The 23,565-nt window shown below is 52.5% G+C and overlaps 2 protein-coding genes across 3 annotated transcripts in view; one reads left to right on the top strand and one right to left on the bottom strand.

Moving 5' to 3' along the window:
• Window positions 1-2,228: 2,228 nt before the first annotated feature.
• Window positions 2,229-5,196, bottom strand: TNNC1 (troponin C1, slow skeletal and cardiac type). Its single transcript, XM_030811647.1, has 6 exons — window positions 5,118-5,196; window positions 3,611-3,641; window positions 3,234-3,380; window positions 2,872-2,986; window positions 2,520-2,656; window positions 2,229-2,435 (listed from the first exon to the last, which is right to left on the bottom strand). The coding sequence occupies exons 1-6, from the start codon at window positions 5,139-5,141 to the stop codon at window positions 2,404-2,406; spliced, it is 486 nt and encodes a 161-aa protein (XP_030667507.1). The 5' UTR covers window positions 5,142-5,196; the 3' UTR covers window positions 2,229-2,403.
• Window positions 5,197-6,617: 1,421 nt separating this feature from the next.
• NISCH (nischarin) overlaps window positions 6,618-23,565 on the top strand; it is a 36,959-nt gene continuing 20,011 nt past the window's right edge. The window contains exons 1-6 of one of the 2 annotated variants that reach the window (XM_012496547.2): window positions 6,618-6,869; window positions 8,975-9,058; window positions 9,789-9,971; window positions 21,522-21,570; window positions 22,479-22,642; window positions 22,965-23,060. In XM_012496547.2, the coding sequence (XP_012352001.1) occupies window positions 6,777-6,869; window positions 8,975-9,058; window positions 9,789-9,971; window positions 21,522-21,570; window positions 22,479-22,642; window positions 22,965-23,060 (669 nt within the window). In that variant the 5' untranslated portion in view covers window positions 6,618-6,776. The remainder of the gene's footprint in view (window positions 6,870-8,974; window positions 9,059-9,788; window positions 9,972-21,521; window positions 21,571-22,478; window positions 22,643-22,964; window positions 23,061-23,565) is intronic. The other variant, XM_003257166.4, reaches the window with a different exon arrangement.

Raw genomic sequence — 23,565 nt, 5'->3', positions numbered from 1 at the left:
CTCTCTCCCACTCCTTTTGCCCTCTGCAGCCATCACCCCTCATATCGACTGGGTCCTCATGGGGCCTGGCACTGCCCATGTCTCCCAAGACTGCTGGGACTTGGTCTCCAGCCCAATACTGCCTTTCTGCTCCTGACACCTTCCCAGTCTTTCTCCATGGCCTCCCACGGCTCGTTCCCCGTGGTTCCCCCAGATCTCACGCAGAGTCAGCTCCTCTAGGGAGCTTTCCCATACCACTGTAACTCATGGGCCCACCATGCCTCCAGTCTCCACTCCAGCCCGTGCTGGTTTTCCCACTGTACTCATCTCCTTAAAATTCCACCAGATTAGGCCAGGCGCGGTGGCTCACACCTGTAATCCCAGCACTTTGGGAGGCCAAGGTGGGCAAATCACTTGAGCTCAGGAGGTCAAGACTAGCCTGGGAAACATGGTGAAACCTTGTCTCTACTAAAAATACAAATATTAGCCAGATGTGGTGGCGGACGCCTGTAATCCCAGCTACTCGGGTGGCTGAGGCACGAGAATTGCTTGAGCCTGGGAGGCAGGGGTTACAGTGAGCTGAGATTGTGCCACTGCGCTCCAGTCTGGTGACAGAGCGAGACTGTCTCAAAAAAAGAAAAAGGCTGGGCGCGGTGGCTCACGCCTGTAATCCTAGCACTTTGGAAGGCCGAGGCGGATGGATCACGAAGTCAGGAGATCGAGACCATCCTGGCTAACATGGTGAAACCCCGTCTCTAGTAAAAATACAAAAAATTAGCTGAGTGTGGTGATGGGCGCCTGTAGTCCCAGCTACTCAGGAGGCTGAGGTGGGAGAATGGGGTGAACCCGGGAGGCGGAGCTTGCAGTGAGCTGAGATCGCGCCACTGCACACCAGCCTGGGTGACAGAGCGAAACTCCATCTCAAAAAAAAGAAAAAAAAATCCACCAGATTAGGGACTGGGCCTCACTGTGACATGCCCTAGCATCCAGCCCTGTGCGGGGCACGTGGTAGGTATGCGAATGAACCACTGAGTGGTGCACTGGCTGGTGGTGCTGCCCAATATGGTCCTTCCTTTTCTCCTTGGATGTCACCCTTCCTGGATCACTCTGGGTGTCTATAGAGGTCCCCAATTCTCCAGCTCACAAGGGCAGACCTGAAGGGACTCCTCTCCGCTCCCCTCAGGTCTCTCCAGGGACCAGAAAGCTCTTGCTAGCTCTGGCCTCCATCAGAGGCATCTTTAGAATTCCAAGACCATCTCTGGAATGCCGGGCCTGTCTGGGGAATGCCAAGGCTGGCGCACAGGTGCAGAGAGAGTGTAGTGGCTGGGCAGGGCAAGGACAGCTGACGGCATTCTGGCTATAGCCTGGGTGCTGCTGGCAGCTGTCCCTCCTGTGAACACCTCTGCTGACACTTCCCCTTCCTTGCAGCCCCCAACGCCCAGGCCCCCAAGAAAGCATCACTGTCTGGTGGCAGCTCTGGACTGGGCGCTCCCACTAAGCTGAGAGCTGCCAGGCCTTGGGCCTCCGTCCCTGTCAGGGAGAGAGACTGGGCCACAAGAGACGAGCCACTGAGGTTCACCGGAGCTGGAAATCATGCCCATTTGGATGTGGCCCATCCGGCAGGGCCCTTGGCTGGAAGCCAGTTGGCTCTGCTCTTCCCCATACTCACTGGATGACCTTGACAGGTCCCCTGCACCTCTCTGGGCCAAACAGGTGAGGGGAGATAGAGCTGACTCCATGCCCCTCTGTCCCTGGGAGTCAATGTTGCTGGCAGGAAATACAAGTGAGTGGGCGGGTGGATTAGCACGGTGGGCCTGCAGGGACCCCACAGGCTCAGCCCCATTCCAGCCACGGCTGAGAGGTAACAGGGGTTGCTGTGCCAGGGAGCATCCAGGGCCTGGCTGTGTACCACAGTGAACCACTCTCTCCAAGTAGAGGACCCCTAGGCTGCCACAGTGGTTGACCAAAGTGATGGCCCCCAGGAACTTGTGGGGGTTCTAGGCCCCCACAGACTCCAGATGCTGAATCCCTAGAGATGGTGCCTGGGCCTGAGGAGTGATAGAGGGCAGCCAGCAGGGCAGGCCACACAGCAGTCTCCGATCTCATCTCACCCCCCGCAGTGGAGCAGCGGTCAGGCGCCAGGCTCTGCAGCCAGCCTGCCTAGGACAGGGAAGGAAGTGGCCATCGGGTAAGAGTGGGTCCTGGGGAAGAGTCCATGGCCCAGGGACACCATAGCCAGACAGCAGACCTCAGGAGAGCAGGCTTTATTTTCATCCCCCAGGACAGATCTGGGGAGGGAGTCGGGGGATTTGGGGTTGAGGATATGGCCAGGCTCAGGTCCTGAGACCCCGACGCCCTCCCCAACCCCAGGACTCAGCTGGAGTTGGAGGCTGGGCATGGGCAGCTCTGGGTGAAGGTCAGCATCTACTCCACACCCTTCATGAACTCCAGGAACTCTGTGGAAAGAGGGGCAGATGTGGGTTGCCGGTAGGGGCTGGGCAGGGCATGGAGGCAGGGTGATTGCCCACCCACCCGCTTACCATCATAGTCGATGCGGCCGTCGTTGTTCTTGTCTCCATCCTTCATGAGCTCCTCGATGTCGTCCTCCGTGATTGTCTCGCCTGTAGCCTGCAGCATTATCTTCAGCTCATCCAGGTCGATGTAGCCATCAGCGTTTCTGTGGGGAGGGGGCTCAGCGTAGGGCTGTGGGGAGAGCAGAGGCAGCCCCACCCATGCCCCAGGAGGCAGAGCAGGGACACTGGGAGATGGGGCATCCCTCTCCCCCATCAGGCAGAGGCCACAGGGTCCCTGGGCCTGGAATCTGAGACTGCCCTCCTGTATAGCTCGGCTTGAGTGTGGGTCAGGGTCAGAGGTCAAGGGTCACATGCTTACTTGTCAAACATGCGGAAGAGGTCAGACAGCTCCTCCTCAGATTTCCCTTTGCTGTCGTCCTTCATGCACCGAACCATCATGACCAGGAACTCATCAAAGTCCACCGTGCCGCTGCCTGGGGGTGGGCGGCATGGCTGTTACAGAAGCCAGGGTAGGTACTGCAGGCAGCACCTTCGACACGAACCCCCATGTTCTCACCACATCCTCACACCAAACGCCAGGCTTGTGTGGCCATTATGCCCATTTTATAGATGAGGCAACCAAGGCTCGGATAGGCTAAACCGCTCCCAGCTAAATAGAGCCAGCATTCCAGCCCCCGGCCAGCTGGGGTTCTTCTGGAGCCTGGGAAGGAGGGGGCTCACCGTCCTCGTCCACCTCGTCGATCATCTCCTGCAGCTCCTCAGGGGTGGGGTTCTGGCCCAGCATCCTCATCACCTTGCCCAGCTCCTTCGTGCTGATGCAGCCATCCTCAGCGCCCAGCACGAAGATGTCGAAGGCTGCCTTGAACTCTGTGTTCAGGTGTTGGGGGGCACAGTAGTCAGGGCTCAGCAGCCAGGACCTCGGAGGGCCAGAATCCTGGGGCCACCTGCCAACCTGCCCACCTCCCTCGGAGACCTCTCTGAGGTCAGAGCAAGAGGGACCAAGCCTCTGGTCTCTGGCCTGAGATCCTCTTCTGGTAAGGGGTCCCCATGCCAGCCTGGCCCTGCTGGTCTCCCACATGTGTGATAGGGGTTCTCACCATTTTTCTGCTCTTCTGTCAGCTGCTCTACCTAGAAAGGAAAGGGAATCTCAGGGCTCAGACTCAGGTATAGCTGCTGCTGAGGAAACCAACCCATTCCACAGGTGAGAAGGCTGGAGCTGGAGGAGGCAGGCTATTTCCAGGCCACAGAGCGGAGGTCTCAGTCCTCCCTCCCTGCCCCCAAAGCCCTGATGTGACCCAGCTGGTCTCACTGAGACTGGGCTCAGGGCCAGGGTGACAGGTGGGCACCCCCTTCAGGACCAAGGTGACCCTCAGTAACAATAGTCAGTGACCACTCAATGCCCTTTCGGCCCCTGATGAAACTCAAGCTGGGTGGCCCGAGGGACAGCTGTCCCTCAAGTTGGGACAATAAAACCAGTGTGGGGCAGGCAAGCCACCCACTGTAACCTGACCAGGGTGGCCACTGGGCTATTTTTAACGAGGAACAAAGTTAAACCTGGTGATTGTTCTGGGGACTTTGGCATGCAGGGGGTGGGGCAACGTTATCTGGCCCCCTGGCCTGCTAGTGCCGCCTCAGGAGCCAAAATTAGTCCCCAGCTCCGCCAGGCCTTGTATGGGCACTGGGTGGAGGGCTGCCCCCACCCCGGCTCCATGGACTCCCACAGGATAAGCAGGTGTGCCCCCAGAGCTGGCTATAGCACTTCCCGCCCAGGAGTGAGGGAGGCTGAGGGAGGGGTTCCCCTGGGGACAGCTGGCCATGCCAGGATGTCCTTGCTCTGGGGTTGGGGGAGGTCACCACCACCCCGGATAGAATAGCATCTGAAGACCCTCAGTGACCCAGGAGGCTGCAGGGACTCGGGGTGACCACTCTCCAGCCCTCGTTCCCTCGCTCTCACTCCTAGCTAAGCCACTGAGCCCTGAGCCTGCCAGGCATGACGGGAGCTGGGGCCCCAGTTCTCTGTTCCTTCTTCCTTGGTTCTCCCTCATGTCCAGAACTTCCCTGCCTCAAACTTCAAAGCCCCATCTCCAGCCCAGGACTCAGGCTCTGCAGCCCCCTCCTCTCACACCCTCCACCCTCCAAAGCATCTTTGGCCAGCCAAGGGGCTGGAGTGGCGTGGCAGATTTTGAGCATGTGAGAAGCAGAATGTGAGGGGCAGAAATGGGGGTTGGGGACAGGGAGACAGTAATGGGGACTCAGACAGCTCAGGAGGAAGAGATGAAAAGAGAAAGGCAAAAATGTCCAGAGACAAATGCAGAGACATGTGGCTGAGCGACAGTGCCACAGACCACAGACACTTGGAAACAGAGAGTGAGACATGATGCTGAAAGCTGCGACCTCCTCCACCACCCTTCAGACCCTGAACCCCCTACCCCTTCTGCATCCTCAAACACCAGAACCACTGTCCCTGTGAGGGCCTGGGTTGAAGGCACGTAGGCCTTCTCCTGGGTCCCTACCACTTCTCTGGGGCTACTAACCCCCCACTCTCAGCTGAGTGAGCCCCCAGTGGGCCTGCCCACCCCAGCCCTACCCAGTCCTGTCCCTCACCGCAGCCTTGTAGATGTCATCCATGCTGGCGGCTCACAGGACAGCCTGCTGGGGTTGCCAGCCGGCCTTTGACTTAAATAGCCCTGCCCCGGCGCATTCCCGGCCCAGCCCAGCCCAGCCCAGCCCAGCCCACCCCTGCATGTAGTATCCTCCAGCTCCTCCTCTGGTCCCAGTGATCTCAGGCTGGCCTGAGTCCCCGTGTCCTCTGCCCAGGGCAGGGAGCAGACGAATGGCCACAAGGACCAGGTTTCTTTCCCTCCTGTCCCCCACACTCCCCAAAGGGACTCTGAAAAGGTTTCTGGAATGAATGAAAACATAAGCCCAGTGCAGGACAGGAGCTACAAAGTCGTGGGCCCCAGGCGAGGTGCAACACAACAGCTCAGGCTCCCACCCAACCAGGTTGGCAGGTTGCCATGACCTCCACTTTCCAGATAAGGAAACTGAGGCTCTGGAGGAGTGGTGACTTGCCCAAGATCTGACTGACTTGGCAACCCCTGCCTTTAACTAAACCTCTTTGGAATGGGGGTGCAATGTGCAAGGAGAGGCTGGGAGTGCAGGGCCCTGCCAAGAGAAGCCTCGAATGCCAAGCTCATAGTACGATGCTGTGGAACTGGTGAAGGAGTAAGTGACTGACCCACCTTAGGACAGGGTGGCCAGGAGCCCTTCTGCCAGAGGAGCCTGCCCCAGACCTCCCATATGCCCAGGGAAAAGTACCCACTTCGGGCTTAAGTCAGCTGCTCTGTTATTCAACAGCACCCCTACAGATGCCCCATCTGTGGCAGGCTCTTTCCCTCCTCACCCTCCAGTTAGGTTACCACCTCCCTCTTCTAGGTCTCATCTTTCCCTGGTTTAGGATTCAGCACTGTAGTTCCTGGGTCCAGGTCAACCTGTCTCCCTCGTTTTGAACTTTGGCAGGCCACCCCGTGGGGTTCTTGTGCTCAGTGGCAGCACACACCCCTCCATCCACCTACACCCTCCTCCGTACAGAGTTCGTATCAAGTGTATCCCTCTTGATAAACACGCTCCCTGCCTCGAGCACTACTGCGTGCTGGGCCGCGCATGAATCAACCCACTCAGTTGTCCAGGAGCCCCACTGACAAGAGATCTCCGAGTCTCAGAGAGGTTCAGAACTGGCCCAGAATCACTCTCGCCCTGCTCCGGCGGTAAGTACAGGTCCTATTTTCCCCTCCAACCCGCCTTGCCCTAAAGAGAAAGAGCCCAACAGCCAGGTGAGGCACTATTATGGCCTCCTTTATCCGGAGGAGTAAACTGAGGCCAGGAAGAGCAGTGACTTGCTTCGTGTAGCCTGGGAGGCTCGGAACCTTCTGTCCCCTCTTCCCGGGGACCGAGGGGCGATGCCCAGAGCTGTCACCACCCGAGGTCTCAGTTTCCAGCAGGCTGCGCAGGGTACCGCCCGCGGCGCCACGCAGGTAGATTACGCAAGCGAGCACCGCGCACGCGCGCCGAGTGGCCCCTGTCAATCACGTGCGAGGGGCGGGGCGAGGGCGCAGGAAGAAGGCGGGGCCAAGATGGCGGCGCAGCGCGCGGCGGGGGCGTGGGGCGTCGGGGGCTGGGGGGCGGTGGGACGTTGACCCCGCCCCCTGCTGCTGCCAGTCTGCGACGGGCGGCGGCGGCGGCGGCGGCTGAGGAGACCCGAACATGGCGACCACGCGCACCTTCGGGCCCGAGCGGGAAGCCGAGCCGGCCAAGGAAGCGCGCGTCGTGGGCTCGGAGCTTGTGGACACTTACACGGTGTGTTGGGGGCGCGGGCACCCGAAGCCGGGGGTGGTGGCTGGAACCGGGAGTCCGACTCGGCTTGGGGAGGGGTCCGGGATCTGCAGCCCCAAGGAGCGGGTAGAAGGGTCTGCGATTGCGAGGAGAGGGCTGGGACGGGGGATCTAGGAAAGGGATCTGGGCCCCGCAGGTCCGGGAGAAGGGTTGCTCGGGGCCCGGGGAGGCGGTTTGGAAAAGGGTACGCGATCAGAAAGGGAGGCTCGGGCTGGGGACGGCATCTGGGGATAAAGGGGGCCTGGGGAGGGGGTTGTCTAGATGAGGCGGAACCCCTCTAAATCCTCTAGGACTGGAGGGGCCCCGGCCTGGGAGACCGTTACTGGGGTCCAGGAGGAAGACGATGGGGAGAGGGTCTCAGATGGATGGAATCAGGGAAAAGGGTCAGGCTCCTCAGGCCTTGAAGAAAGAGAAGGCGTCAGGACCCTGATCTGGGGATCCTGCGGTGGTGGTTGAGATTTTCTCTGAGAAGTGCCGGAGAGGCCTAGGGAGCAGATGCCTTGGGGGTCGGGCGGAGACAAGAACGGAGGAGGGGTGGAGCCCAGCTATGGAGAAATGGGGGTGGTCTCAGTGCTGAAGCGCAGGCCCTATAAACCTTAGGAATCTTCGTGACTTTGGGCTGTGGGAGCGAGATGGGGCAACAAGCTGCCCACACACGCTTCTAAGCTATGGGGGACACAGAGGACAAATTGGGGGTAGTTCCCGACTCTGACGGGGTTGGATGCCAAGGCTGTGAGCCTGGTGGGCTGCCTGGCAAAAACCGGCCCTCGATCAGGCATTGAGCACCTCCCTGCCTCCTCCCCTTTGTTCCCGCAGGGTAGGGAGTGGGTGGGGGCCTTGGCCCTGCCTGCACCCCCGCTCCGTGGCCCTCATCCTAACCTCCGCCTCTGAGGGCCATTCTTCTGGCTCTTTTCTCCTTTCCTGAAGGCAAGGGGAAGGAATCAGGCAGAATGGGAAGAGGAGATGGGTGGATCTTGAAGCAACAGGCCAGCCTGGAGAAATGGCTGCTCCTCAGGGCTGGAGGAGGCTTCAGCTCCATGCTGCAGAGAGGAGAGGGAAACTAGGTGTAGGAGGCGGTTGAGGTCTCTGAGCTGATGGCTGGCTGGCCATCAGCTATGGGCACATTCAGCCAGAGGGCCATCTTCAAAAAGCTCTCCCCATTGTGGACTGCACCCCTCCTCTGCATGTATGTCGGGGGAGGTGGGGATCTAGATTGGACCCTACCATCCTCTCTCCGGGTGTGTCGAGTTGGATATTATTAACACACCTACCTTTTGAACACTTGCCATGGGTCAGGCCCATGTACAAAGCATTTTACATGCATTGCCTTACTTGGTCCTCGATTCTAAGACGGAGGAACTAAGGCTCAGAGAGAACTTAGGCTCCAAGTTACTTATATAAGTGACACATAAGCTGCAGCCAGGAAATGGCAGAACCAAGTTTTTAACCCAGGCCTTCCTTAACCTCTAGGCCATATTGCCTCCTGATAGAGCTTAGTTGCTACCACTCCCTCCCCACATCAGCTGCTTGTGCCTTGATTCCAGGCTCAGTAGCAGAAATCACAGCCATGAACCAGTTGAAAGGGTTGGAAAATGACTTGCTTCCAGGAGGTAGTCAGGGCACCTGGAAAGAAGTACAACAGAGAAGATGCTCAGGCTAGAACTGGCCCTGCTCTGCCTCCCTTGGAAGAAATGGCCTTGCCTGCAGCTCCGGTTGGGTTTTGAGTTACCTAGAGGCAGGAGGTAAAAAACTAAAGAAGTGACTTGTGGTAATCACCTTTTTCATTCCTTACTGATGGATGGAGCCACAGGCTTGTCTCGTGTGCCTCCCAGCCCTAGTGCTTGGGCCATGGAGGAAGCTGAGAGGGGCCCTGCTGGTCAGCAAGGGTCAGGTGCAGAGGCTGGTGGGCAAGGGCAGCCTGACTTTGGCCTTGGGGTGGGTCTGAGTTGCAGAGAGAAAGACTGATAAAAGATAATTGGGAAAGATAATTGCAGCTTTTGCTGTTGGGGGAGGAGACTCCTTGTTGCTGGGCTCCCTTGCCACAAGGGCTGTTGGTTTCCCCCTTTTAGGTTTACATCATCCAGGTCACTGATGGCAGCCATGAGTGGACAGTAAAGCACCGCTACAGCGACTTCCATGACCTGCATGAAAAGGTAACTGTTAAGACCTGGGAGCACGTATCTCAGGGCTGGAGGGCCTGTAGGCCAAGTTTCCATTGTGCCACATATTAGTTTTAGGGCAAAACAGGTTTCATGTCTATAGTTCTTTAATAAACCACTTTGTTAATATAACTGAGTTCATTAATATAGCATGTAAATGCTAGCCTTCAGCTCTAGCATGAGCCACTCTGCAAGGAGCATATTTGAATTTCAGTTTTAATATTTCCAGTCCTAGCTTGGATACGAGATGCTGAGACAGTTTCCTGGGAAGGGGACAGGTTTGAACTTGTTCGACCTAGCTATAGCTATTCCAAAGCCTGTACTTTAATATCTGGCTGTGATTCCATCTTTTCTTTGCTTTTGGAGATGCTTTCTCTGGGTCATTTGCAGCATAAGTGTTTTAAAGACACACCGCTGCCCTGAGTGGTTTTTACTCTGGCTTGGAAAAGATGGCAATTTTAGGGGCAAAAGGTGTTACTTTTCTGAATGTCTCTAAAGTCTCCAGATGGAATTCCTTGTCTGGAATTGTATTGGTATTTCTAATGCTAATTGGAGTTAAAGAGGCCAAATCCCAGGTGCACTAGTTTGGTCACTGATTTTGGTACTACTGCAGGGAGGGGCTGTGCAAGTGCTGACAAGCACCTGCCCTCAAGCTTCTTGTCTTGGCCTTACATAGGCACAGAGCCTCTTAGTCTGTGGTTGATGTGCTTGTGTTTTTTTACAGCTCGTTGCAGAGAGAAAGATTGATAAGAATCTGCTTCCGCCCAAAAAGATAATTGGGAAAAACTCAAGAAGCTTGGTAGAGAAGAGGGAGAAGGATCTGGAGGTCTACCTCCAGAAACTCCTGGCTGCCTTCCCTGGCGTGACCCCCAGAGTGCTGGCCCACTTCTTGCATTTTCACTTCTATGTAAGTTCCTCATCGGGTTTTCACCTGTGCCTGCAAACCCACAACTGCCAAGCTTGAGGCAGCAAACCAGGGGAGACCTCAGCTTTGAGGTGGGCTGGGGTTTGACCCTAGGTTAGAAGATGGAGGAACGTCACCCTGGTTAGGGATGTGTTGTGGCCAGAAGCATGTTAGTTGACAGATTTGCCTTAAATGAGACCAAGTGTGGCCACAGAGATGCTTTCCTCCACCACGAGGCATTTTGTTTAGCAAAAATGGCCTGTGGGTGTTTAAGCTAGGTTTCCATCCAGATGGATGAGGCTGGAAACAGCTGACACCTGGGAGAGACTATTGTTGAGTTGTTGGTTCACAGCTCAAAACTAATTAAGGGATTAGTTTGTGATGGTGGAATATCACCATCTTGGGGCATGTCCTCAGGGTCCGCGCTGCCAGGGTGCTAAGGTTGAGGGTAGACACCTTCCTGTGATGGGAGAGTGTGTCATAGCACAGCTCTGTACTCCGTCCTGGACAGAGGAACAACTTTCATAGGTTGCTGGTGACAGAATGCGTTGTCAAACTTTAAGAAGGGCACTTAGGCAGTGTGAAACCACAATATTTGTTTTTTTGAGACGGAGTCTTGCTCTGTCACCTAGGCTGGAGTGCAGTGGCGCGATCTCGGCTCACTACAACCTCTGCCTCTTGGGTTCAAGCAATTCTCCTGCCTCAGCCTCCTGAGTAGCTGGGACTACAGACTTGCACCACCACACCCAGCTAATTTTTGTATTTTTAGTAGAGATGGAGTTTCACCACGTTGGCCAGACTGGTCTGGAACTCCTAACCTCAGGTGATCTGCCTGCCTCAGCCTCCCAAAGTGCTGGGATTACAGGCGTGTGCCACCGCACCTGGCTGAAACCACAATATTAAATAGCAGTTCTATTTATGAGAATGTCTTCTAAGGAAAAATCAGGCAACTGCAAAAAGGATATATGAACAAAGGTAGTCATTCCAGGATTGTAACAAGATAGTAAGCACAACCCTAAAGTCTAGTAGAAGAGGTTAAAAAAAAAAAAAAAAATCACGCCAGGCGCAGTGGCTCATGCCTGTAATCCCAGCACTTTGAGAGGCCAAGGTGAGCAGATCACTTGAGATCAGGAGTTCGAGACCATCCTGGCTAACACGGTGAAACCCCATCTCTACTAAAAATACAAAAATTAGCTGGGCGTGGTGGCGGATGCCTGTAATCCCAGCTATTTGGGAGGCTGAGGCAGGATAATCACTTAAACCCAAGAGGCAGAGGTTGCAGTGAGTCGAGATCATGCCACTGCACTCCAGCCTGGGCAACAGAGTGAGAGTAAGACTTCATCTCAAAAAAAAAAAAAAAAAAATCAAAGGGTACAGCCAGGCTGAGCACAGTGGCTCATGCCTGTGATCCCAGCTCTTTGGGAAAATAAACAAAAAACAAATCTGCAGCTCCACCATCATTATCCCAGCAGCACACCAGTCTTCCCAGCAGACACTGTCTCAAAAAAAAATGCAACTTTCTTAAGCAATATCCAATTGTATGGCTGTACTTTTTTTTTTTTTTTTTTTTTTTGAGACAGGGTCTCACTCCTTTGCTCAGGCTGGAGTACTGTGGCCTGATCATGGGTCACTGCAACCTCAAACTCCTGGGCTCAAGGGATCTTCCTGCCTCAACGTCCCAAGTAGCTGGAACTACAGGTGCATGCCACCATGCCCAGCTAATTTTTAAAATTTTTTTGTAAAGATGGGGTCTTGCACTATTGCTCAGGTTGGCCTCAAATTCGAACTCAAGCAATCCTCCCACCTCTGCCTCTTAAAGTGCTTTCTAGGTGTGAGCCACTGCACCTGGCTGACTATGGTCCCATTTTTACAAAAAACAAGTTGATATGGACATATTTGTCTAGGAAAATTCTAGGAGGTTTACGTGCACCAAAATGCTAAGAGTAGTTTTCTCTGAGTGATAGATTTTCAGATAATTTATATTTACTTGTTTTCCTTTTATATGATGAAGACAGGGAAGAATCCACTCCCTTTTCAGGCTTACCTTGAGTTAACCTGTGGGTTATGGTCCTAAAAGTCCAGCTGTATTTAAAATACAACTTTCTTGGCCAGGTACAGTGGCTCACGCCTGTAATCCCAGCACTTTGGGAAGGCCCAGACAGGCAGATCACTTGAGGCCAGGAGTTCGAGACCAGCCTGGCCAACATAGCAAAACCCCATCGCTACTAAAAATACAAAAATTAGCTGCGCGTGGTGGCGCATGCCTGTAGTCCCAGCTACTCAGGAGAGAGGCATGAGAGTCACTTGAACCTGGGAAGGGGAGGTTGCAGTGAGCTGAGGTCATGCCACTGCACTTCAGCCTAGGCCACAGAGTGAGACTCCGTCTCAAAAAAAAAAAAAAAAAAAACTTCCTTAAAGTCTTTTCAGAGTAAGACAGTTGAACCTTTCTTGGATCACTAAAGAGCCTAGAAATTTGGTGGCAGTGCTAACCTTGGGCCACTGAGCTTGGCAGGGACAGGTGGAAAAGTAGATAGCATTCACAGATGGGCCCTGTGTATATGCTTTGGATTTTATTTAGCATATACCAGCAAGTATAGGGTTAGCAACATACCCTTTTGTAAACATATTTTTACACTTTCTTATGTGAGAAAAAATTTGCATTTCTTATGCAAGTGTTTCAGATAAACTTTACTGGTTAGTATTTTAAGAAATAATGTACTTTAAAGGCCGGGCGCAGTGGCTTACGCCTGTAATCCCAGCACTTTGGGAGGCCGAGGCGGGTGGATCACGAGGTCAGGAGATCAAGACCATCCTGGCTAACATGATGAAACCCCGTCTCTACTAAAAATACAAAAAATTAGCCACGCATGGTGGTGGATGCCTGTAGTCCTAGCTACTTGGGAGGCTGAGGCAGGAGAATGGCATGAACCCGGGAGGCGGAGCTTGCAGTGAGCCAAGATCGTGTCACTGCACTCCAGCCTGGGCGACAGAGCAAGACTCCGTCTCAAAAAAAAAAAAAAAAGAAAAGAAATGTTGTACTTTAAGAAAGCTTTGGTTAGCCATTTAGGGATGAAACTTGACATGCAGTCCTTTGACGGTATTAATTCCTTGCTTGAGACCTGTGCCTTTGAGGAGAGGAGGTCTCGCTGGCTGCCTCACGTGTGCCTGGCTCTGAGGGTGGAAAGGCCTAGACTGCTCTTTTGAAACTGGTTTGCCTGAGATGGGCCTGGGGCCGGCTACATCTGGTTCTGGCTTGAGGCAGGCTCCGCTACTTGTAGAAGTTTTGACATATTTGGAATTAGTATTATCAAACAGGTCCCTAGGTTATATAAATCCTAGGATTTAAAAAAGCAATTGAACCCATCGTTGGATTAAACCCACAGTTGATCAGCCATAGCACTGCTGACATTTTGGACTGGATAATTTGTTTCTGTAAGGAGCTGTCCCATGCATTGTTTAGCAGCACCCTGGCTTCTACCCACTGGATGCCAGTAGTACTTCCCCACCCAGCTATGGCAACTAACGATGTCTCCAGACTTTGCCAAATGTCCCACTGGGGGGCAAAATTGCCCCCGACTTGAAAACCACTGGATTAGATCTTCATTTGGGGCCTAAAGATTTGTGAGCCTTTTCTCCAGGCTGGGAGCTCTCTAGGGAATGTTTCTCTTAACTTTTATACCATCTGTGTCCTTTCTGAAATTGTTCCACATGTGTTCTGCCTCTTGTGTTGCTGACATTGGATAGGGTGGACCCAGGGAACCCTATTTGGCTATAGTATGAATTTTTTTATTTTTATTTTTTGAGATGAAGTTTCATTCTTATTGGCCAGGCTGGAGTGCAGTGGCATGATCTTGGCTCACTGCAACCTCCGCCTCCCAGGTTTAAGTGATTCTCCTGCCTCAGCCTCCCGAGTAGCTGGGTTTACGGGTGGCCCGCCACCACACCCAGCTAATTTTTTGTATTTTTAGTAGAGACGGGGTTTCACTATGTTGGCGAGGCTGGTCTTGAACGCTTGACCTCGTGATCCACCTGCCTCAGCCTCCCAAAGTGCTGGGATTACAGGCGTGAGCCACCACGCCTGGCCGTGGTGTGGATTTTTAAAAATTGAGATATAATTTACATACCATAAAATTAACTCTTTTTAATGTGTACAATTCAGTAGTTTTTAGTATATTCACAAAGTTGAGTGACCATCACCACTTTCTAATTCCGGAACATTTCATCAGCTCAAAAAGGAACCTGTACCTGTTAGCAGGAGCTTCCCATCCCTCTGTCCCCCAGCCCCTGGCAATCACTAATCTACTTTCTGTCCTTATGGATTTGCCTGTTCTGGACATTTCATATAAATAGAATCATACAGTGTGTGGCCTTTTGTGACTGGCTTCTTTCATTTAGCCTTATTTTTCAAGGTCTGTTCATATTGTAGCATGACTCCGTCGGTCCTTTTATGACAGAGTAATAGTGTATTATTTGGATATGCCACATTATGTTTATTTATTAGCAGTTGATGGGTGTTAGGTTTGTTTCCATTTTTGGCCATTGTGAATGATGCTGCTATGAGCATTTGTATGTTAATTTTTGTGTGAACTTATGTTTTCATTTTTGTTGGATATATAGCCAAAAGTGGAACCTGAGTTATATGGTAACTCTATGTTTGACTTTTTGAGGAACTAACAAATTGTTCTCCAAAGTTGTTGCACTATTTGACGTTTCCATCGGCAGCGTATAGGTTCTAATTTCCCCACATTCTTGCTTAACACTTCTTGTCCATTTTTTTTTTAACCTTAGTTGTTCTGGTGGGTGTGAAGTGGTATCTCATGGTGGTTTTAATTTGCATTTCCCTAATGACTAATGTTATTGAGCCTCTTTTTTTTTTTTGTTTCTTTCTGAGACAGAGTCTCGCTCTGTCGCACAGGCTGGGGTGCAGGGGTGTGATCCCGGCTCACTACAACCCTGCCTCCTGGGTTCAAGCGATTCTCGTGCCTCAGCCTCCCGAGTCGCTGGGACTACAGGCATGCACCACCATGCCTGGCTAATTTTTGTATTTTTTTCAGTAGAGACGGGGTTTTCACCGTGTTAGCCAGGATGGTCTCGAACTTCTGGCCTCAAGTGATTCGCCCATCTTGGCCTCCCAAAGTGCTGAGATTACAGGTGTGAGCCACCACACCTGGCCTGAGCCTCTTTTCATATATTTGGCCATTTGCATATTTTCTTTGGAGATAAGTATCCAATTCTTTGTCCTTTTAAAAATCAGATTGGGCGGGGTGCAGGTGGCTCATGCCTGTAATCCCAGCACTTCGGAAGGCTGAGGCGGGCGGATCACTTGAGGCCTGGAGTTCGAGACCAGCCTGGCCAACAGGGAGAAACCCTGTCTCTACTAAAAATACAGAAATTAGCCGGGCATGGTGGTGTGTGCCTGTAATCTCAGCTCCTCGGGAGGCTGAGGCACGAGAATGGCTCGAACCTGAGAGGCAAAGGTTGCAGTGAGCCAAAACCACACCACTGCACTCCAGCCTGGGTGACAGAGTAAGACTGTCTAAAAAAAAAAATCAGATTATCTGTGTTGTTGAGTTGTAAGAGTTCTTTATATATTCTGGCTACTAGACTTTTGGAAACATGCAAATACTTTTTCACATTCTGTGAGTTGTCTTTTTTTTTTTTTTTTGAGACAGATTCTTGTTCTGTTGCCCAAGCCGGAGTATAGTGGCGTGATCTTGACTCACTGCAACCTCCACCCTTGGGGTTCAAGCGATTCTCGTGCCTCAGCCTCCTGAGTAGCTGGGACTGCAGGCACATGCCATCATGCATGGCTAATTTTTTTTGAGACAGAGTCTCGCTGCGTCACCCAGGCTGGAGTCTAGTGGTGCAATCTCAGCTCACTGCAACCTCCACCTCCTGGGTTCAAGCAATTCTCCTGTCTCAGCCTCCCAAGTAGCTGGGACTACAGGCATACGCAACCACGTCTGGCTGATTTTTGTATTTTTAGTAGAGATGGGGTTTTACCATGTTGGCCAGGCTGGTCTTGAACGCCTGACCTTAGGTGATCCACCCGTCTCGGCCTCCCAAAGCACTGGGTTTACAGGCGTGAGCCACCACACCCAGCCTGCGGTGTGGATTTTAATAACAAGGAAAGAAAGCACTACTTGTTTACCAGCCCACTTTAGGTGAGAGTGCAGGGATTGCCGCCTGTGTGAGGGGCACACTGCAGCACTGGCCTGTTGCTGTGCTGCTCTTCAGATTGCTGTGTCCTGACCCTCCTGGACGCGTGGTGACAGGGCTCATCCCAGAACCCCTGAAACAGAGGTTTCCAAACTCAGTGAAATGGAATCCCACCTGGAATTCTAGCACACCATGTGGGCCAGGACCTCCAACTGTGGTGGACTTGGAGGCAGGCAGAGGCAAGTTTATCTTCCACCCCTACTTCCCAACAGTTTAGTCCAAATCAGTCATTTAACCTGCCTGTGAGCTGGAGGCTGGTAAGCTGGGGTCCTTGTGAGGTCTGCAAGAGACTGTGCAGTGAAGGTCAATGGCTTAGAAGAGTGTTGGGCCTGAGGTTAGGGCTGACCACGTGCTAGCCATTACTAGGTGGTTCCGGAAAGAAAAGGAATTCAGTTCTCTTGAAGGGTGTTTATATTGTTGTCTCCTTTTAAAGTTAGTTGGCTAGAACGAAGATCCTTTTCAAAATTTGGAATCAGGGGCTATGTTGAACTGTTACAATCTTAGCATTGGCTTTAGCATCCAATTTATTTCCATAATTTGTTTTAGTTGCAAAGTACTGAGGCTGTGAATTATAACAGATTTTCTTTTGAACTTACAGTCTTGCAACTCTCTTCAGTTAAAGCTGAGGTTTGAATCCATCAATGGGGAATTTTAGCTTAAAGTTGAATCACACATATTATGCCTGACTCCTGCTAGAATGCCTCATCACCAACATAAATTAAAGTGAGACGAGGAGGGCCGGGCATGGTGGCTCACGCCTGTAATCCCAGCACTTTGGGAGGCTGAGGCAGATGGATCACAAGGTCAGGAGTTCAAGACCAGCCTGGGCAACATGGTGAAACCCCCTTCTTTACTAAAGATACAAAAAATTAGCCAGGCATGGTGGCACACACCTGTAATCCCAGCTACTCCAGAGACTGAGGCAGGAGAATTGCTTGAACCTGGGAGGCGGAGGTTGCAGTGAGCCGAGATCGCGCCATTGCACTCAGCCTGGGTGACAGGGCAAGACTCCGTCTCAAAAAAAAAAAAAAAGTGAGACAAGGATTCCAGCCCATGTGTGTCTCAGCCACACTTGGGGATGGCCTCAGTGACATGTAATTCACTTGCTGGTTAGTGCCCCACAGATAAGCACACTGCCTGGGCGTGTGCCAAGCCGAAGCATCTAGGCCTGGCCTGGGGTTTGCATTGAGTGTAGGTGTATGTGTTTTGAAGTATACTTGGTTGCAGGGCATGTGCGCAGGCATGCTCAGTTAGAATTTAAGTTGCAGGACCACAGCCCAGCTAGTGTTTACGTGAAGCTCAAACCTTTGCCCACGGCTGCACACCAACACAGAATCCTGGCAGGTGGTGGGCAGGTGGTGCGGCTGATCTCTTGGTCAGTAACACACTGGGAGGGTGAGTGTTAACAGTTTGTAAACATAGCTGATATTAAGTTTCTTTTTTTTTTTTTTTTTTTTGAGACAGAGTCTCACTCTTGTTGCCCAGGCTGGAGTGCAGTGATGCAATCTCGGCTCACTGCAACCTCCACTTCCCAGGTTCAAGTGATTCTCCTGCCTCAGCCTCCAGAGTAGATGGTAATACAGGCATGTGCCACCACACCTGGCTAATTTTTGTATTTTTAGTAGAGACGGGGTTTCACCATGTTGGCCAGGCTGGTCTTGAACTCCTGACCTCAAGTGATCTGCCCGCCTCGGCCTCCCAAAGGGCTGGGATGACAGGGGTGAGCCATCATGCCCAGCCAAGAATGTCCTTCAAAAAATACCTTTCAATTCAGACATTTATGGCACCCCAAAGCAATTCAAGTCCCTTCAGCACAGATGGGGTAGGGCATGTGGGCTCGGGCCACTGACACCCCACCCCGCCTCCTCCTGGCGTGGGGAGGCCTGACTCTGTCCACCTTTACTCATGAGCCCACCGTTTGACCACCGAACTCTCTGAGGAGGCCCATGTGCTAGGTTTGGGGGCTGAGGCATTTCTGTGCTCTTCTCTGGTTCAGTCTCCCTCCCAAGGTGAAGAACAGCCTGGAAAACCAAGTAGAAAGTGTTGCAGCAGTATGTGCTTTCTGTGCCCTAAAGAGCAAACTTGTTACACAAATTGCTTTGAGATTCCTTAGAAATGAAAGCTTTCTCTTTGCTTAGTAGGAGCCAGTGGCCCTTGCTTTCTCTCAACTTTCCGTGTGTTCCAGAAATTCCAGCTCTATCCCCTTAGAGGGGCTGTCATCCAGGAGGGTGATTTCATTTTTCTTTTTGAGAGACAGGGTCTTGCTATGTTGCCCAGGCTCGACTCTGAACTTAGGGGCTCAAGTGATCCTTCTGCCTCAGCCTCCCAAGTAGCTGGGACTACACGCCTAGCCCAGGGTGATTTTTTGCTCTGTGTCCTTTCTGAGCTGACACCAGCTACACTGAAGAAATGTGCCGTTGGCCGAGCATGGTGGCTCACGCCTGTAATCCCAGCACTTTGGGAGGCCAAGGCAGGCGGATCACTTGAGGTCAGGAGTTCAAGACCAGCCTGGCTAACATGGTGAAACCCCATCTCTACTAAAAATACAAAAATTAGCCGGGTGTGGTGGCGCAGGCCTGTGATCCCAGCTACTCAGGGGGCTGAGGCAGGAGAATCACTTGAACCCAGGAGGTGGAGGGTGCAGTGAGCCAGGATCACGCCACTGCACTCCAGCCTGGGAGACACAGCGAGACTCCGTCTCAAAAAAAAGAAATGTGCCGTTGAAAATGAGGTTTGTTCAGTACATGGGGAACCCTTTCCCCTGAGATAATTGTAAGAGCCTTGTGTCCTGACAGGCCCTGGAGCTATTCTTGGGGAATTGAGGTGGGCAGAGATTGGCAGCCCCTGGGACCTGCTCAGCTCCAGGCGATCTGACAGCAGGGAGGATTGCGAAGTGCAGATCTGTAGATGGGGCGTGGTTCTCAAAACCATCCATGGAGAAACAAGCCTTTGGATCACTCCAGGCTCTTCCTAATCTTCAGTTCTTCACAGCTGCCAAGGAAAATGTCATTTAGCTTATGTGGCTGCAAGAGACTGAAGCTGAACTTCAGAGTACACCCGTCACCTCTGCCCTCACTTCCAGCCGGAGCCCTGTCCTGCTGTGTGCCTGCCGTGCCCCTCTCCTTGCCCTTTTCCATTCGGCCCTGTACCCTGATGAGCCCTTAAAGCTGAGGCTCTGTGTGCTCATTTTGCTCCCTTTGCTTTTTGTCCAGGGGATACAGGGAGGAGTTATTCTCATGCTGTATGTAAACTGAATTTCAAGTAGATTAAATGAATAAACACATTTTTTAAAGATACCATAAAGGACCAAAAGAAAATTAAGAGAATATTTTTATAATCATGGAGTGAGAGAAGAGGCCCAAGAATTCATGAAGGATAAAAATAATTAGAGGTTAAACAATGTAAAAATGAAAAATCTCTGTCAGAAAAAGCACCATGAACAAAGGTAAAGGGTATACGCAGACTGGGAGGAAATGTTTACAACATATAAACCACCATTAAAATGGCCACAGTGTATAAAAGATAAGAAAGAGACAAACAACCCAAGAGAAAAACAGGAAAAGGACACCCTGTCTCCTGTGTCTTTAGAATCCCATAAACATGTGAATTGCTTGTCCTGGGGGAAGCGATGTTCCCAGTGTTCCTGTGAGTTACGAGGATTATGCAGCCTCCATCTGGAGCTGTTTACGAAAAGGCCTGTTGGCTGCCATCTGTCGAGGAGTTAAAATTCTTACCTGTGGGATGTGGGGGTGGGGGGCCGAGGGCCTTGGGGGCACTGCCAACCACACAGTTATTACACTGAAGTGCTGAGGCAACGGGTTTCCTATGCAGAGGCCCAAGGCCAAGGGCTTCAGTCTGGCTTTGCTGGTTTTTAGCCATGTAAAATTGAGGGTGTCGGCACTTGTCCACCTCAGTTTGTTCATTTGTGAAACGGAGCTCAAGATAGAAGCTTCCATTGCTGGGTGCAGTGGTTCACGCCTGTAATCCCAACAACTTGGGAGGCCGAGGTGGGGGGATCTCTTGAGGCCAGAAGTTCAAGACCACCCTGGGCAACATAGTGAGACCCTGTCTCTACAAAATATTTTCTTAAAAATTAGTTGGTTGGCTGGGGGCAGTGGCTCATGCCTGTAATCCTGACACTTTGGGAGGCTGAGGCGGGTGGATCACTTGAGGTTAGGAGTTTGAGATCAGCCTGGCCAACATGGTGAAACCCTGTCTCTACTAAAAATGCAAGAATTAGCTGGGCACCTTGGCACATGCCTGTAATCCAAGCTACTCGGCAGGCTGAGGCAGGAGAATCTCTTGAACCTGGGAGGCGGAGGTGGCAGTGAGCCGAGATCACACCACTGCACTCCAGCCTGGGCAACAGAGCGAGACTCCGTCTCAAAAAATAAATAAATAAAAAAAATAAGCAGGTCATGCTGATGCACACCTATAGTCCCAGCTACTTGGGAGGTTGAGACAGGAGGATTACTTGGGCCCAGGAGTTCCAAGCTGCAGTGAGCTATGGTCATACCATTGCACTCCAGCCTGAGTGACAGAGCAAGACCCTGTCTCTATTTAAAAAAAAAAAAAAGGCAGTTACCTCTTTTCCTCTTGTAGGATGTTGGGGGGGATTCAGGAGCCTTCAGTGGCTCAGGGCATGACCCAGTATGAATTAGGATCCAAGCGTGTTGTTTGTATGACTGGAGGCTTGGCCTTGTCCTGCCTCCTTCATCACATCATTTAAAAAGGAAATCCTTCCCGCTTCTTTCTTGGGACCCTGGGGCTGAGTCTTACTGTTGTGAATCTGGAAGGGATGAGCACAAGAAGAAAACAAGTGTTCACTCTTTTCCTGAGACACATTTGAAACGTAAGAGAAAGTGGAAATGGTCATTCCCAGAGAGGGTTAGCTCTGGGTGGTCCTTCATCCCACCAGGGTGATAGGAGCCTCTCTTCCAGAAAAAACAGGACTTTTCTCTCTGCCACACGCTCTCCTAGGAACACCCAGAGCCAGTTTTGGGAGCTGCTGGCTTCCCAAAAGCTCTTAGCGTAATGCAGCTCTGCTGGCCTCCTGGGCTACAGTGCCTTTGGCCCTATGGACTGGAGTCGCAGCATTAGGCTGATTTCCCTTCTGCTTTGGAGGAGACATTTCAGGTATCCACATAACTAGAATATTTAGTTTCCCTTTCTAAGCTTCTTGCTTCATTGTAGGTTTATGCCCTCCTTTCTTTAGTTTAACTTTCTAGAGAGATGGCACTGGCACAACAGAGGGGATAGATAGCGGGGAATGTGCAAATCCCAGGGACTGGGGGCAGGTGGACTTTCTAAGGGCAAATTTTGTGTTCTCTGCAGGAGATACATGGCATCACTGCGGCGCTGGCTGAAGAGCTCTTTGAGAAAGGTACATGGCCACAGGTCCCTGAAATACTGGGCATAAGTTTTGTAGTTTTATGAGGCTGCCAGAGGCACAGGATGGCATAGAAGTCACTCTAGAGCCCACCTACCTGCCCTGTAGGTGGCCAGGTCTGAGGAGCTGTGGTCCCTCAGTACTCTTGAGTACCGTGTCAGGGGCTCAGCCCAGACTTGGGCTCTGTTCCAAAGCGCTCTGGTGGGTGCTGGAAGGTGGGTAGCGCACTGCTCCCTCGCACCTGGTTTGTGCTTACCTGAAAGGGCTCAGATGGCAGATAGAAGCTGACCCTGGGTCCCATCCCTGCCGGAGAACACAGCTATAGTAGCTAATGTGTGATGAATGCTTCCTGTTTGCATCTTACTGCCTTCCCCCAGGAGCCACAGGTATAGAGGAGGATATAGGGTCAGCAGTCCAGTCACCAGCCTGAGGGCACATGTCTGGGAGGAGTGGAGCGAGGACCAAGCAGCAGTCAGTTGGGCTCAGAACCCATCCTGCTCCCAGGCTCTGCACCATGCTGGCACTATAGGCCTGCACCTGACCTGGGTGTTTGCATTTCGGAGGTTGCAGCATAGGTGTGTCACCCAGAATGCTGCCTCTCTCGGCAGCCTCACTCTGGCCCAGTGCCTTTGGTCTTGACTCCGGCTCACTCCTCCCTCAGTGGCTCCCCAGCCTCACAGCCCCACAGCCCTGCCCTCTTCTGTCATCACATGTCTAGGGTTGCCCTGTGCCTAGCAGGCACCCAGGAGGGCAGCAGCTCCTGCATGCCCAGGGCCCTTGCTTTGCCCTGACACAGTGGGTGCTTGCCAACTGCTTGTTGACAGAAAAGATGTGGAAATCCCGGCTGCACGAGGGCTGGGGCTGCGGCTGGACACTTATCCTTCAGGGCATGGCTCTTGCAGGAGAACACCTCCTGGGGGCCGGCGAGGTCTTTGCCATTGGACCCCTGCAGCTGTATGCCGTCACGGAGCAGCTGCAGCAGGGAAAGCCCACGTGCGCCAGTGGGGATGCCAAGACCGACCTCGGGCACATCCTGGACTTCACCTGTCGCCTTAAGTACCTTAAGGTAAAGCTGCAGCAGCTCAGTCATGGAGAGCCCCTCAGTCGGTGGGGGTGCAACCTGCGGGGGACTGGCTGGCAGTTTGTGTGAAGGAAACCATGGGGAACTCTTGGAAGGAAGGCCGCCCGGTTATTCTTGGCACTGTGCTTCTGGCTGTGGGCACCAGGGGGCAGTCTTGACCCAGTGTCCCGTTAAATTAAGTCCTGGCCTGAGCCTGCTTTGTTGAAGGCAGAAGTGGTCAAAGTTGTCTTCAACTTGTCAGCTGCTGCAGCACTCCCCGATGGGCGTGCGGCGCTGTTCCCAATTTAAGCCTTATCTTTGGCCTCAGGTTTCTGGCACAGAAGGACCTTTTGGGACCAGCAACATTCAGGAGCAGCTCCTGCCGTTCGACCTATCAATATTCAAGTCCCTGCATCAGGTGGAGGTAAGGCCCAGCGCTGCTGGAGTGCAGGAGGGCCAAGCCCTGCACAGCATCCTCTCGCTCCCAACTCAGAGGCTAGAGAGTGTTTGTGATGTTGAGTGTCCTAATTTAATCATAAGGTGCTGTGCTTTCGTGTTTGGCAGTATGTGACAGGTTCTGTGTAGGTGACCAGGCCCTCTGAAGGCGGAGAAAGAGAAGCCTCTCCTGTTCCTGGCTGGTCTGCACGCCTCTGACCTGGCGTGAGCTGCAGGGGCGGTTAGCCGGGGTGGAGCACCAGCACCTGGCTCCTTCTGGGCCTCCTCATAGGGGCAGGGGGCATGTGTACCTCAAGTTCGAGTCCTGGGAAGTCATCCTGAGGGTCAGACAGAACTAAATACAAGTCTGTATTTCTCAAGGCCGATTGGCAAAGAGCTTTGAAGATGCCCTGTCCTCTGGGGCACCCACACAGGAAACACTCTGCATTTGTCACTACTGGGCTCCTTGGTTTGCAATGCCAATTTTAGCATTT

Source organism: Nomascus leucogenys, chromosome 4, assembly GCF_006542625.1.
Source record: "Nomascus leucogenys isolate Asia chromosome 4, Asia_NLE_v1, whole genome shotgun sequence".
Taxonomy (NCBI): domain Eukaryota; kingdom Metazoa; phylum Chordata; class Mammalia; order Primates; family Hylobatidae; genus Nomascus; species Nomascus leucogenys.
Note: the sequence above shows the minus strand (reverse complement) of the source record. Positions and strands in the feature narration are given on the sequence as shown.

What these genes read in the sequence shown, in the direction of transcription:
- TNNC1 (XM_030811647.1), bottom strand. Translation starts at nt 5,141, where the DNA reads ATGGATGACATCTACAAGGCTGCG. An exon ending in ATGACATCTACAAGGCTGCG is followed by an intron (nt 3,642 to 5,117) that starts GTGAGGGACAGG and finishes TTTCCTTTCTAG; the next exon opens with GTAGAGCAGCTGACAGAAGA. An exon ending in GACAGAAGAGCAGAAAAATG is followed by an intron (nt 3,381 to 3,610) that starts GTGAGAACCCCT and finishes ACCTGAACACAG; the next exon opens with AGTTCAAGGCAGCCTTCGAC.